Here is a 12,602-nt window from a genome sequence, read left to right on the forward strand (position 1 = left end):
CCCCATAATGACGCCCGTGAGCTGATCGATTCGGGAAATGGTGATCGGGAGAGAGTGAGAATGAAACAAACAAAAAAAAAAAGATAGAAAATGTGTTGCAGTCCGCGAGGTGATAATTGCACGCCTGCACTTGCGCCATTTTGCGGGGTCGTAATTAGAGCAATGGCCACCGACACGCCGCAGGTACTTAGCATATGAAATCGGCAGCATGTTCGGTTTACGCGTCGAATGTGAAACCGTTGATGGGCTGTGTTTGTGGCTGACCACCACCACCATCAGCATCAGTCAAGTGCAAGTGCTCCGTGATGCAATTGGTCGTCCATTTGTGCGCATGATCACATTTCACCACCGATCCGCGCACGGCGGGAGATGAGAAAACTGTGAGATGCTGCCGTTGCCGTGGTTCGGCGCAATTTCTTTTTTTTCTCTCTCTCTTCTTTTCCTTCACACGACCTTGCCCTGGTGGCGCCGTGAGCCTCCACATCCGGCAAGAAGCCCGCGAACCGCAGCGATCAGAAGTGGCGCTTTGTTTTCAAGCGCTCGTGTGCGAAACATGGCGTCGGAATGGCACGGCACGGAAATGGTGGACCACAAGGGCGTTTTGTTGGTTGGTATGGCGTTTTTTCGACACAAGCGTGAGAAGACCGCATTGTCGGCATGATAATGCGCTTCCAAGTTCAAGGCCTGCTCTTTCGGGAGCGGTTCCTTTCCACGTGCTTGCTTTGTTTTTTTTTCCTGTTTAAACGTTAATCTCGAGTGATTTATTAAGTGACGGAAATTGAATCACGGCTCATCCTGGGAAGGTTCCAACTTCTACCAGATCGTATCGGTCCGTTTCGAAACGAAACAATCGCCCCATAATCCACCCTCATCGGTCACGCTGCGTTGCGCCCTTAAATGGGAACCAACCCAACGATCGCTTTCTCACCGCGGCGAGCGATAATTTCCATAGCCTACTCTTTAGAGCCCGCCGATTAGCGATTAATTAGCGTAACGTTGGACGGGCCGAAAATTTAAACATTCAAATTAGGTGCCATTACACCCTCCGCCCGGTGTACTGGTAATAATCGACACAGTTTTGGATGAACCAACCTGGATTACGTGACCGCAAGGGTGGAAAATGGGAAAGGACCCGTTCGATTTGTTCCACAGACAAAAAATACGCGAGATGGCAATCCATTGTTTGGTGTTTCATATTTATTACTCCCTTCGATCGATGTCGTTTAAATATTATTATCAGTATAGCTTTTAACACGTATAAGTTATCGTACCTACGCTACTGCCGTCACGTCGGTTCTTTTTACGTGGCCCCTTTCTTAAAGACCCTCACAGGCTCGCGAACTGGCACGGTCGTTACCGATCGCTGGTTCGCTCGAGTGCCGAACGTTGACAAAAGAAAAGAAAAAGGACTCCCCACCGCTTAGTGCTTCCAGTAGTGTGGCGTGACGGATGTTGGCGTTGGGGACGCTCCCGTCGCCCCGCTATACTCTAGACTCTCGCTCGAATGTTCCCCCCCATGGTGTGGATGTCCCTTCCGTAGGGTGTCCTCGTGCGAACCAAGGGAAGATGGCGCCGATGACGAACCCGTGGACAGTGGGATGTAGTTGGAACCCGTGCCGCTGCTCGACACCGGTGGCAGATATCCGTGGGCCGGTTTCGGTGGAAGGTACGCATTAGTGGAGGGCGCTGGTGGTGGTGGCGGGGGTGGCAAGTAACCGTGCTTGGCTGGCGAATCGTAGCTAAGTTTGTGGACATGTGAGCCTTTACCAACGGGTGGCAGATATTGCAGGGATGGCGCTAGGTACGTCTGCACGTGAGACGTAGACGGTGATGAGATGGTTTCGTGCGTGGAACCAAGGTAAGTGGACGGTTTGAAGGGCTTCGGATGGCCCAACGTCGAGTGGACGGATGTGTGCAACGGTGATACCATCGTGGCCGTCGTTGGTTGCTGATGGCTCACTACCGAAGCGTACTTTCCGGGCGTGTACAGCTCTGATGCAGAGCTGTGAGATGGTCCCGCGTAATGGCGCAGTCCTTTAACACCACTGGCGTACGAGGGCTCAAAGGGAGCGGGTGCTGTGAGAGCGGCAGCATGCGGTAGGTTCGAGAAATCGTGCAGTTTCAACGTGACAGGCTTCAGCTGGAACGGGCTGGTATCGAACAGAAGCGGATTTCCAGCGGAATCACCATGATCACCGAACGATCCGTAAGCGTAACTACTCGGGACGGCTTTGATCGTGAGCGGACCAACGGCATGCAACTGCTTCAGCAGCTCGCTGATATCCTTCGAGCCAAAACCTCCAGCATACTTAGCAGGACCGACGTCGGCAAATCCACCGAAAGGTGCCGTATGTTGGTGACCCAAAGGTGAGTAGAACGCGTGTGATGAGGCGCCCAATGAAGGTGCTGACGAGTACTTCAGAGAAGGTGAGCCTAAGTACAGCTTAGGCGAGCTAAACGAGCCGTACAACGGTGATGGCGCGTGATGCTGAGGAATGCTGTAGCTATAGGAGCCATGACTCGTGGCCGGTGCGTAGAACTCTCCAAAGGGTTGCTGCACCGAGTGGCCAAAGGAGTAGCGTTGGTGGTGATGATGGTAACCGCCCACCTCACGTTTACCATGGGGTGCCTTCTTCGGTACCGCTGGGACCGCCGGTTGAGACTTGGACGGGGTACTAGCGATGGCCACACCATCGACCGGTTTGGCGGGATCTTTACCGGCGAGGACGGCTACGACGAACAGCAACGGCAGCAGGGACGACACCAGTTTGACGGCCTGTAGAAAGGAACGGAACAGGTTTTCGGAAAAAGGGATGCATTAATACGGGCCGGCTGTTTTAGGTGCATTGTGATGATAATAAGAGCTCGTTGGGATGGCGCTCGTGAAATGGCTCGTGGCAGTGAAACAAAAGCCATCGGAAAGGAAGGCTGACTTAGGTATTCAAGGGTACGCGTGTGAGACAGAACTGGACTACTAGCTTGATGGTCAGTGACAAGGTTAAACGATTTGATTGAAATAAAAATGACGAAAGATTGTTATAAAAACGATGAACCAATCAATCAATCAGATTGGCTTCGTTTTGATTATTTTAACGAGAGATATGTTGAATCAGGAGAGAATAATATCGCAGGATTAAAAAATGAAGCTTTCTACTGTAAACCAAAATTAAAGATTTTATTTGGATGAAATTAAGGTATCGAAAGAAAATAGTCTAAATTGTGTGAGATATAATTGAAAGCAAAATCGCATAATAATTCGATCGAAAATTATTAGGACGAGGAAAGTTTTCGTATACGGCATCAGCCATTTGTCAAATGTCCAAGTTCGCTTTCGTTCAACCGTAATGACCACCACGCAGCACCGTTTCAAACAATTTCACTCGATTTATGGCTCCATTTCGCGCGGGCTGCCCCTCACACACACGGTCCACATATCTAATTTTCAAACTTTCAATCAGTGCACATTAATTATCGTCCCGCCGACGGGCGTTTCTATTTCAGCTTCACTAACCATTATCAGCTGCACGGAGGTTTTATAGTTCCCTCGAAAGTACGCCTTTTTGAAAACTGCACTTTCTAACGTTTGATCGTACGGTGGCAGTTCGCCCACAACCAACGCACAGCCCACGATTTCACGACAAAAGCCACCAAAAGTTTGATCGCCTTGCCGATCCGGAGACGACCTGCTTTCAATCACCGACCGCTAAGGAATGTTACAATGCTGCCAAAATTCACCTGCTTATATACCACCTCCAGCGACAATGGCGATCGTCTCAGTCGGCCAATCCACCATCGGTCAGGTCGGTTGGGGGCATGATCTTCAAAACGCGTCCACCGAGGTGAGCGGGCGTGCAACCCACAGTCTTCCCCGCCTCAAAACGTCGGCCAAGTCGGAAGGTGCAAAAGAAAGACCCCAACAGAGTGTCAGGGGGAAGAAGGGACAATGGCACAATGCGGCGTGGCTTACGATCGGTTTCGCTGGACCTGCCAGGGACAGGGCAAGGGTTTTGCATCACCGGCGGCAGCCGAGCACGTGATCGAGATGCACGAGATCAACGCCACCAAAAAGGGGTCCAATTCTGATATCAACCCTCATTGCACGTCCCAAGTGCGCATGGAAAGAACGTTTGGAAATGCATTTCCGGACGAATCCCTTCCCCGGCCCGATAGAGAAAGTGTTTTTTCCTCCTCCAATCTAATTTAATTTCATCCACGGCTCGTTTCGGACTGGAAACAGATAAAACCCACCATCAAAATCACTTCTGCCCAGACGAGCAGGCGCGCAATTCCACAATCCGCTCTTCTATCGGGAAATTACGTGATCCAATCCTTTTGTTTTTTTTTATTGTTTTTATCTCCATTTTTGTGTTTTGTTGGCCTCAGCACCCATCCCGGACAGGCGATACGGTTGGACGGGTTCGGCGTTTTATTCCCACAATTAGTTCTAATCACGTTTTTCGAGCGCTTTGCTTATTACGCGGGTCGCTTTTCCTTCCCCACAAATGCGAGATGCGAACGCCTGTGAGGAAGTGACACCTGGACAGTTCCCTTACCGGATTCACCGGGACGCTGGGTGTTTGCGAAACCGAACGTAAATGAGTGAGTATTCGCAAAGGGAACGAAAAAGTGAAACCTTTACCGGGGCGCGGATGCTCAAACGCGACAAATTTCCCCAAGCGCAGGGCTCGCCTTGGATCCGTGTCGTTTTCATTGCTTTTCCATTGCAACCCCCGCACGCAGTGCAATGTGCGTTTGGGGAAGGCGGAAAGACCTGAAGTGTGAGGGGTTGGGTCACAAGCGCGAAGGGAAAACGCGACGCATCCACGGACGGATGGCCACGGATCAGGGGTCCGTCACGAGTGAGGCGCGCAAATAAAAATGAACTAAAAAGAGGCACCTTATTGCCCCAATCAATCGCTGATTTATGTCGCTGCTCGGTTGGGGCCAGGTACGCCACTAAGTACGGAAGAAAGCGAACGGGAGAGGAGAAAATAAAGGCAAGCAGGGACATAAAACAAAAACCAACGTACGTAAAATATGACGATGCGGAACGGACGGTTTAAATCTGTGCACGTTTTCGGAAAGGGATTTTCGGTGGTCTCGAACCCACACGGATGAGTGGTACCGCGTGAATTTGAATTACGGCCGTTGATTGTCTCGCGCCCTGGGCGGCTGGTTCTGCTTCGCTGGGCGGTGGTGAATACGAGCCACGCGTGGACAGTGACTTCAATGCTACGCAAAAAACGAACCCGCCATTTTTATTCCGCCCTTTTTTGCGAATCCTCTTTAAACGCTACAAATCTTAGTTTCATTGTGCGGAAGTTCGTTATATAACGACTAAATCACGTAATGAAGATATATCATTCGGTATAAAATGCTGCCAAAAGTGAACGAGAAGATACGCTACTTCTTGCTTGTCGCAACAAAATCGCTTCTCCCCAGTGTCAAATTTAGTGCAAATTCTTTCATTTGTCGATCAAGTGCTTAACCAGCGGATCAAACGATTGCTCGTTTGCAAACAAACCCATAACCACAGCTATAATTTGTGAGTCATTCACAGTGATCATCATCCGGATTGAACAAAACGGCGCTCAAACCGACGATTCAACGATCTTCCAAAACGCCTCGTATCGGCGCTCATTAAAAATAATCATATTGCCCGACCGGTAGCGAACCGTCAGACGAGTTAGCAAAAAAAACACTAGAAAAGCAATAACATACTCGTTAGGTGATCTTCCACCAACGATCCCAGCAACCGATCTGTGATCTTCACACACGAAAGAGGAAATGAGCAAGAAAGCATAAAGGAAGAAACGAAAAAAAACACATAAAAAGGAAAACTCTTTTACCACTTGCCCCGTAAGGTGCAATGGAGGAAATTCGCGGCCAATTCGCAACTCGCTTACCCCGCACGGAGGCTCCACAATTGAGACCCCTTCACCAATTAAGCGATCACAAATCTATCGGCAACGGTTAGGGGAGGTGTTTGGTGGCGCAGAACTCGCTCACACCTTCGGCAGAGATCCGGAAAAAGGCGATCTAGCCATCTCGGGCACTCCGGCAGGCTAAGAATACCTGATCGCGGAGGCTTTCGATCGGTTCGATGATCAAAACCTTCGAAAAACGAAACGCGACCTGTCTGCCTTCGGGGCTTGAACCACCTGTCGACGATGTTCATGGATTCTTACAATGTTTCAGTTCTGCCACAGGGGCTCTCAAGAAAGCGAATGAAGCTAGGAATAAACACGTTCTCGTTGGGGCAAATTGCTTGACGCGTGCTGACGGATCGGGCCTTCTGGGCTGGATATCTCGTCATCAAGGAAGCGTGGAATCGCTCGAACACTTTCGCCTGCTAGCTTGCGGGACTCGGGCGAGATTTAATAGAGATTAATGAACGCCCCATTGGGTAGGGTTAGGTGCTTGTACGGTTGAGGCACATTAAAGGAGAGCATATCATCTGAGGTGAAAGAAAGGGCTGCCGGCTCCCGAGTTGACTTGGTACAATCAGTCTACTGGAGCCGTTGCGTAACAGCTTATATTAAAGTGGACTTTCAGAAGGATGTAAACCGCCGGTCCCCTGCAACGGTAAACTAATGCTACGGGTTGCAACGGGGGTTCCCTGTGAGATGCATAGCTATATTGAACTACTTCACCCGTGCAAAGCGAAGTCTTCTCCTTCAATTCAGTCTGTGCTAATAATGGGAAACTATGACCAGGTGCATTGATGCTGGCTACTCCCGTTTGAATTAGCGATCATTCAAACTCACTCACGCTTCATAGAAATCATTGGCAGTGTTGTCATAGCGGCCCAGTCGTATGAGCTTTCTTGCATTATACGCTTTGTCACTTTTAAATGAATTCTGCAATTCACCGACCTTCTGTTAGTGCAATTTAGCGTTGGCTCATAACTGGTCTGAATTTTCACTTTTTTGTTTTTTCGCTATTTTTTTTTGCATAATAAAAAGCGACAATAACTAACCTTTGATCATCGTGTACATCATTGGTAACGTGCATTTTTGATGAGAAATGTGTCACAGAAAGCATTACAAAACAGCTAGCTTCCATTCCACACCTTTCGGTCGTTTATTTCGTTTTTTATGCTTTTTTCTACGTGACGGAGATCGTTCCATTCGTATTCGGAACAGCCCCAAGTGGGCATGAATTATGCGACCCGAAACTCGCCCGCGAAAGGATGATTTATCATCTCCATCCGATCTCGGGTTAGGTTAATAGGAAAGCATGTAATATTACGGCTACACAATAGACAATGGAGCGTACGAAAGGCAAGGTCGCTGTAGGGAAGAGTTCGCGTCAATAAAAAACTTCCTGCCGTTTACCGAAAAACACCGATTGTAGAAGTGTTGTTACAATAATTAGAAGAATAATTCAGATTATAGTTCTTGAACACGTGTACCTAAAAGCTTATGCCGATCATGTGTGTGAAATGTTTGACACTATTATTTTATCAGAGCACGTGGCTCTGAGATATGTGTCAATACATAGATCCTCTACACGGTTTGGTGAATTAGTATTGACCACCCAGATTACCCAAAGGTTTAAGCATGGACATCTGGCAAACACAATCCTGGGAAAACGGAAACGGTGGGCCTAATTTGCACACAACACCCGGAGCTCTATCTATCGGTGGTGCGCGCTTGACTAGTGATACACCGGCACGTGGTTCCGTTCAAGGTTAGTGGAGTGGCCCGGTGACATTTTCCCAGGCCGGTTTAGGCTTTCTTGTCATGAAAACCCTGAAAACAAACCAGCCCATCATGTCCAGCGAAGAACACCGAACTACAAAGTGTCTGATTACGTCAAGGTGAAGATGTGCGGACACCCCGTTTGTCGGGTATTGTTTGGTCCCTTATCTGGGCCGAAGGTTTCGGGGCGGTACTTTCCTTCGCGCCCCGAGAAAAGAGAGACCTTTCAATCCAGAGCCCTGGCCTGCAGAGAGTTTATGTTGCGTTGATTTCTAAACACCATAGGTAGTTGCTTTCAAATGGCACAAGTACGAGCTCCCAAGGAAAATTAACAACAGCAACACCCACGGTCACTGTATACTACGTTCGCGCATCGATGAAGACACCCAAAAATTTAATCGGTGTGACAGAGAAATCATCGGCTAGTTTTGGAGGAAAGTGGCTAGAAATGGAGTGATGACTGCGATCGATCGGAACGGTTGATAATGGGTGTGAGTAAAACCATTGATTTCTGTTGTTTTATTAAATCCAGCCCATTTTCCACCCTGTGGTGACATAATGTGAAAGGCTTGGATACTTTCATCGCATACAGCCGGCCCTAGTAGCTGCATAAAAAGCACAGTGTGTGGCACGGTAGTGGCGAAATGTGTTACCATTTCCAATATGCAACCATGTAGCCATTTCACTAAAATCGAATTAGTTTCGTGTAACTTACACGGTCGCTCCACATGCTGAATGATTTCACTTTTTTGTTCGATCATCTTAGAGATTATTTAATACTAGTTTTCACACAAAGTCTTCGTCGTCTTCCAAAATTTGTTGTGCGTGTGATGAAATTCGAATCGAATGCGATTCGTTTTTGTTCACTTAAATGAATTGTTAATTTGTGATTCTTCTTAATTCTTGTTAACGATCTGATTTCTTCTATCTTTAAACTAAGTCGATGCAATTTAAGCCATAAAGAGTCTTATATTAGTATAATTACATAAATATCAAACAAATTGGTCATGCATTCGGCTCAGTTCATTCGATCTTTCATCATATTATTCGAAAAATTGTTCACAATTGATTAATTTTGTTTAACGGTTAGGGAACCAATTGTAATATAATTTAAATTCTTATTGGCATATCTGACGTTCAAACTGTCAAACCAGAAGTTCGAGTGCGTGCGATGGATTTAAATGAAAGTTGTTTGACGGGTTTTTCTTCTATTTTATGTTCTGAAGTATTTTACTGAAGTAGGTCAGAAGTATTTTAAGTGATATTACCATTTTACACCACGGTTTTCAACGCCTAAAATTTCCAGAAATCTCCGAAATAAGTGTTGCATATTTTGAAACTTTCTCTCGTGTTTTGAAAAATCTTTTTTGACACAATCAAGAAGAGAAGAAGAGTGCCGGTGTGTTTGTTTATTATCTAATCGCCGATATAATGTTGTGAAATAAACACACGTCGTTGAACGTGAAGTACTTCAGAGAGTTCTCGTATAGTTTAGTAGTTTTAAGTGGAAAGTTATTTTATTTTATAAGAGAAAACATTTGCATTTTTACTAAAAACGAATCCTTAACAATGTCTCGAGCTCAAGACGCCGTTGGTCTGCTGCGTGGCCTTAAACTGGTAGCGGATGCAGCAGGTAAATCACAGGGCGAGTATGCCAAACATTTGTGGGCCAACTCCAGTGTGCGGGAGGTGCTCGAACAACAACTCGCGACGGGTGAACAATCCGTGAAGCAAATTATTAACAATCCAACAAAAGAGCTCGAAAAGGCTGGAGGTATTCTGCGAGAAACGATCGAACGTACCGCGGTTGTTGCAGAGGGCCTGCGTCAGCTTACTGTGGCTACAATGCCAAAAGTTGGACCGCTCTCGGCAGATGCCTTCATGGGTGCCGGCAATCGTCCCGCTGGTTCCACAGGCGCGCCTAGCTACGAACCATTCAATGACATTGGTAGCCTGGATATCTCCAAGATAACATTGAAGGAGCTGGAATCGATTCTTTCCGAGCACAGCAAAAATCGCGAAGTAAAATTAAGTTTAGACAGTAACAAGCCGTCCCCCAGTAAGAGAGATGATCCAAAAGTGGTCACTGCCGCACCCGCTCTGACAAAAACTGATCTACCTCTAGAACGACCACGTGATACGAAACCTCTTACCCAGGATGTGGAGCAGATACAAAAGATGATGAATTTTGTTTCCACGTATGATAAGAACCCAACAGCAAAGCCACAGCCATCAGCTCCCCAAGCGAATCCGCAACAACCGATCGATCTACCTCAGCTCAGTACCGTTGCGAAGCAACGCAAGGTTCCTTCGTCTCGAGTGGCGCGTATGGCATCCTTCGGTGGACTTTTTGCTGGCTTGGGACTGGGTACGGTTAATGAACTCGCCAAAGGTGCACTCGGAATAGGAGGCACGTTGGACATGAAGCAAGCTCTCCTAAGTCCCAGCAACGCGGAACGTATCGTAGACACGCTGTGCCGAGTGCGCGGTGCAGCACTGAAATTGGGTCAGATTCTCAGCATCCAGGACTCAAACATTGTGTCTCCCCAGCTGGTGAAAGCGTTTGAACGGGTGCGACAAGCCGCCGATTACATGCCAGATTGGCAGGTGAAGAAGCAACTCGTCGCCGAGCTCGGCAAAGATTGGCGTACGAAACTGCAGAGCTTCGACCTGAAACCGTTCGCCGCCGCCTCGATCGGACAGGTGCACCGAGGCGTCCTGACCGACGGTGTGACGGAGGTGGCCATCAAAATTCAATACCCAGGCGTGGCGAAAAGCATCGAAAGTGACATCGACAACCTGGTGTCGATGTTGAAGGTTTGGGATGTGTTTCCGGCGGGCGTTTTTATCGACAACGTGGTGGCGGTTGCGAAGCGGGAACTTGCCTGGGAGGTGGACTACACGCGCGAAGCGGAATACACGGAAAAGTTCGCCGAAATGATTCGACATATGCCCGAGTATCGAGTACCGCGCGTTATCAAGGAGCTGACATCGAAAAATGTGCTAACCACGGAGCTCGTTCCGGGAGTTCCCATGGATCGGTGCTTTGATCTAAGGTGAGGAGCAATAAAGCGTGTAATCCATCATGTGTTCTGTTAACAGCCATTTTCTTCTCCGTTGCAGTCAAGAGCATCGTGATCATATCGCACATTGCGTCATGCAATTGTGCCTGAACGAACTGTTTACCTTCCGGTGCATGCAAACAGACCCGAACTGGTCCAACTTCCTTTACGACGCCTCCACGAAGCAGCTGATGTTGATTGACTTTGGTGCGACACGCTTCTACCAGAAAGCATTCATGGACGATTACTTAAAGGTTTGTAAATTCTAGGTCCACATTCAAACCCAGAAAACCTTCGATTGCTGTAATCCCTTAAATGTGTCCCTGATCTCTGCACATTCTCGTACAGGTTATTATTGCGGCCACGAAAAATGATCGACAGAAAATACTGGAACTGTCCCGCAAGATGGGTTTCCTTACCGGCTACGAAACAGCGGCGATGGAAAATGCTCACATTGACGCCGTGCTCATCCTGGGCGAGGTGTTTAGCGTGCCGGGCGAGTTTGAGTTCGGTCGCCAGAGCACAACCAAGAAAATCGCCGCCCTCGTGCCGGTGATGATCGCCCACAGGCTGTGCCCACCGCCGGAAGAGATCTACTCGTTGCACCGAAAGCTATCCGGTGTGTTCCTGTTGTGCGCTCGGTTGAACGCCAAAATCGACTGCAAGCCGATGTTCCGCGAGATCACGCAGAACTACAAGTTTGACTAAGTACGACTCCTAGGTGTGTTCGTTTGCTACGATTCGAGAAGAATAAAACCAACCGAATCCGTTTTCTGTTGAGATTTGTATTATTTAAAAGGCACTAGTTCGTTGCACATCTCATATGTTGATGGTTTTCTTATTAATGGACAAACATTTTTCCTGATTTACGTTCTTCGTTCTGTGAACAGTGTGCTCTGCAGTACGATGCGCAGATGGGAGGATCGTTCCAGTTCCGGAGTGTTGATCGAATTTAGTGTTTGAACGCCATGCCGTGTTTCGCGGCCGAATCCTTGAGGCAGGTTGAAATCTGCACAGCCAGCTCACAGCGGTCCGCGTTCGCTACTTGCTTGCAGTCGGCAGCAATCTGCGTTAGGAGTTCTATCTTGGCGGAGTCATCCTTTAGGTACATTTTGCCAACCTCGATGAACCCGGCCTCCTGGAAGGATTTGCCGTCCGATGCACCGAACTGTTCCATCAGGCAAGCGGCCAAACATTTCTGTTGCGGCGTCGCCAGTGGTTCATCGTTGATAAACACTTCCAAGTCTGCGTCACTGGCTCCCTCCTTCGTCTTGCACTCGGCGGCTAAACCGCGCAGCATTTCCTTTGCCTGGTCAACTTTTTCATTCTACACACAAAGCGGAGCGGAAAATTGTATGCATTTGCCTTGGACGGAAAAACTGCGAATTCAATCGCTTACCTGGGCACTGGCCGACGCAATAAGCACGGCGAACACCGACAACACGGTAACAGCGAACTTCATGATGATTGCGGATACTACCAGCACCAACCGTAAACTACACGTTCGCTGATACTAGCATGCATTCTTTTATACCGAAGCGCAGATTCGATCTGCATACGATCGTGACGAACGTTCATCCGCTCCACAGGTCGGTTGTTGATGCGATATGTACTCTCGCGTGCGAACTGCTGCCCTCGGTGACCGTATCCGTTGGTTAATTATTGGCATTACCGTTTCCCGGGGCGATGGCTGGCTAAGGGTTAACCGTTAAGCAACCCCGCGTGCAACTCTTATGATGCACAAATTTCCTCCCGAATTGTTAGTCACACGTGGTGGCTGCTCGGTGCGGCACAAATGACGGTGACTTTGAGAACGAAACATCTGGGATTGCGTTCA

General features: G+C 48.2%; 3 protein-coding genes across 3 annotated transcripts; 1 reads left to right on the forward strand and 2 right to left on the reverse strand.

Moving 5' to 3' along the window:
* Nucleotides 1–1,420: 1,420 nt before the first annotated feature.
* Nucleotides 1,421–8,433, reverse strand: LOC128721828 (uncharacterized). The gene is made up of 2 exons (XM_053815625.1): nucleotides 8,419–8,433; nucleotides 1,421–2,776 (listed from the first exon to the last, which is right to left on the reverse strand). Exons 1-2 carry the CDS (start codon nucleotides 8,431–8,433, stop codon nucleotides 1,421–1,423), a joined length of 1,371 nt encoding a protein of 456 aa, XP_053671600.1.
* Nucleotides 8,434–9,272: 839 nt separating this feature from the next.
* Nucleotides 9,273–11,597, forward strand: LOC128722012 (atypical kinase COQ8B, mitochondrial). Its single transcript, XM_053815822.1, has 3 exons — nucleotides 9,273–10,759; nucleotides 10,827–11,019; nucleotides 11,114–11,597. Exons 1-3 carry the CDS (start codon nucleotides 9,273–9,275, stop codon nucleotides 11,471–11,473), a joined length of 2,040 nt encoding a protein of 679 aa, XP_053671797.1. The 3' UTR covers nucleotides 11,474–11,597.
* LOC128722013 (general odorant-binding protein 28a-like) lies at nucleotides 11,537–12,241 on the reverse strand. Its single transcript, XM_053815823.1, has 2 exons — nucleotides 12,165–12,241; nucleotides 11,537–12,092 (listed from the first exon to the last, which is right to left on the reverse strand). Exons 1-2 carry the CDS (start codon nucleotides 12,225–12,227, stop codon nucleotides 11,718–11,720), a joined length of 438 nt encoding a protein of 145 aa, XP_053671798.1. The 5' UTR covers nucleotides 12,228–12,241; the 3' UTR covers nucleotides 11,537–11,717.
* Nucleotides 12,242–12,602: the final 361 nt, after the last annotated feature.

This window comes from Anopheles nili, chromosome 2 (assembly GCF_943737925.1).
Source record: "Anopheles nili chromosome 2, idAnoNiliSN_F5_01, whole genome shotgun sequence".
Lineage (NCBI taxonomy): Eukaryota > Metazoa > Arthropoda > Insecta > Diptera > Culicidae > Anopheles > Anopheles nili.

Coding starts and splice junctions, on each gene's coding strand:
- LOC128722012 (XM_053815822.1), top strand. CDS start 9,273: ATGTCTCGAGCTCAAGACGCCGTTGGTCTGCTGCGTGGCCTTAAACTG. Junction 10,760..10,826: donor GATCGGTGCTTTGATCTAAG/GTGAGGAGCAAT, acceptor TCTCCGTTGCAG/TCAAGAGCATCGTGATCATA. Junction 11,020..11,113: donor TCATGGACGATTACTTAAAG/GTTTGTAAATTC, acceptor ATTCTCGTACAG/GTTATTATTGCGGCCACGAA.
- LOC128722013 (XM_053815823.1), bottom strand. CDS start 12,227: ATGAAGTTCGCTGTTACCGTGTTGTCGGTGTTCGCCGTGCTTATTGCG. Junction 12,093..12,164: donor TTGCGTCGGCCAGTGCCCAG/GTAAGCGATTGA, acceptor CTTTGTGTGTAG/AATGAAAAAGTTGACCAGGC.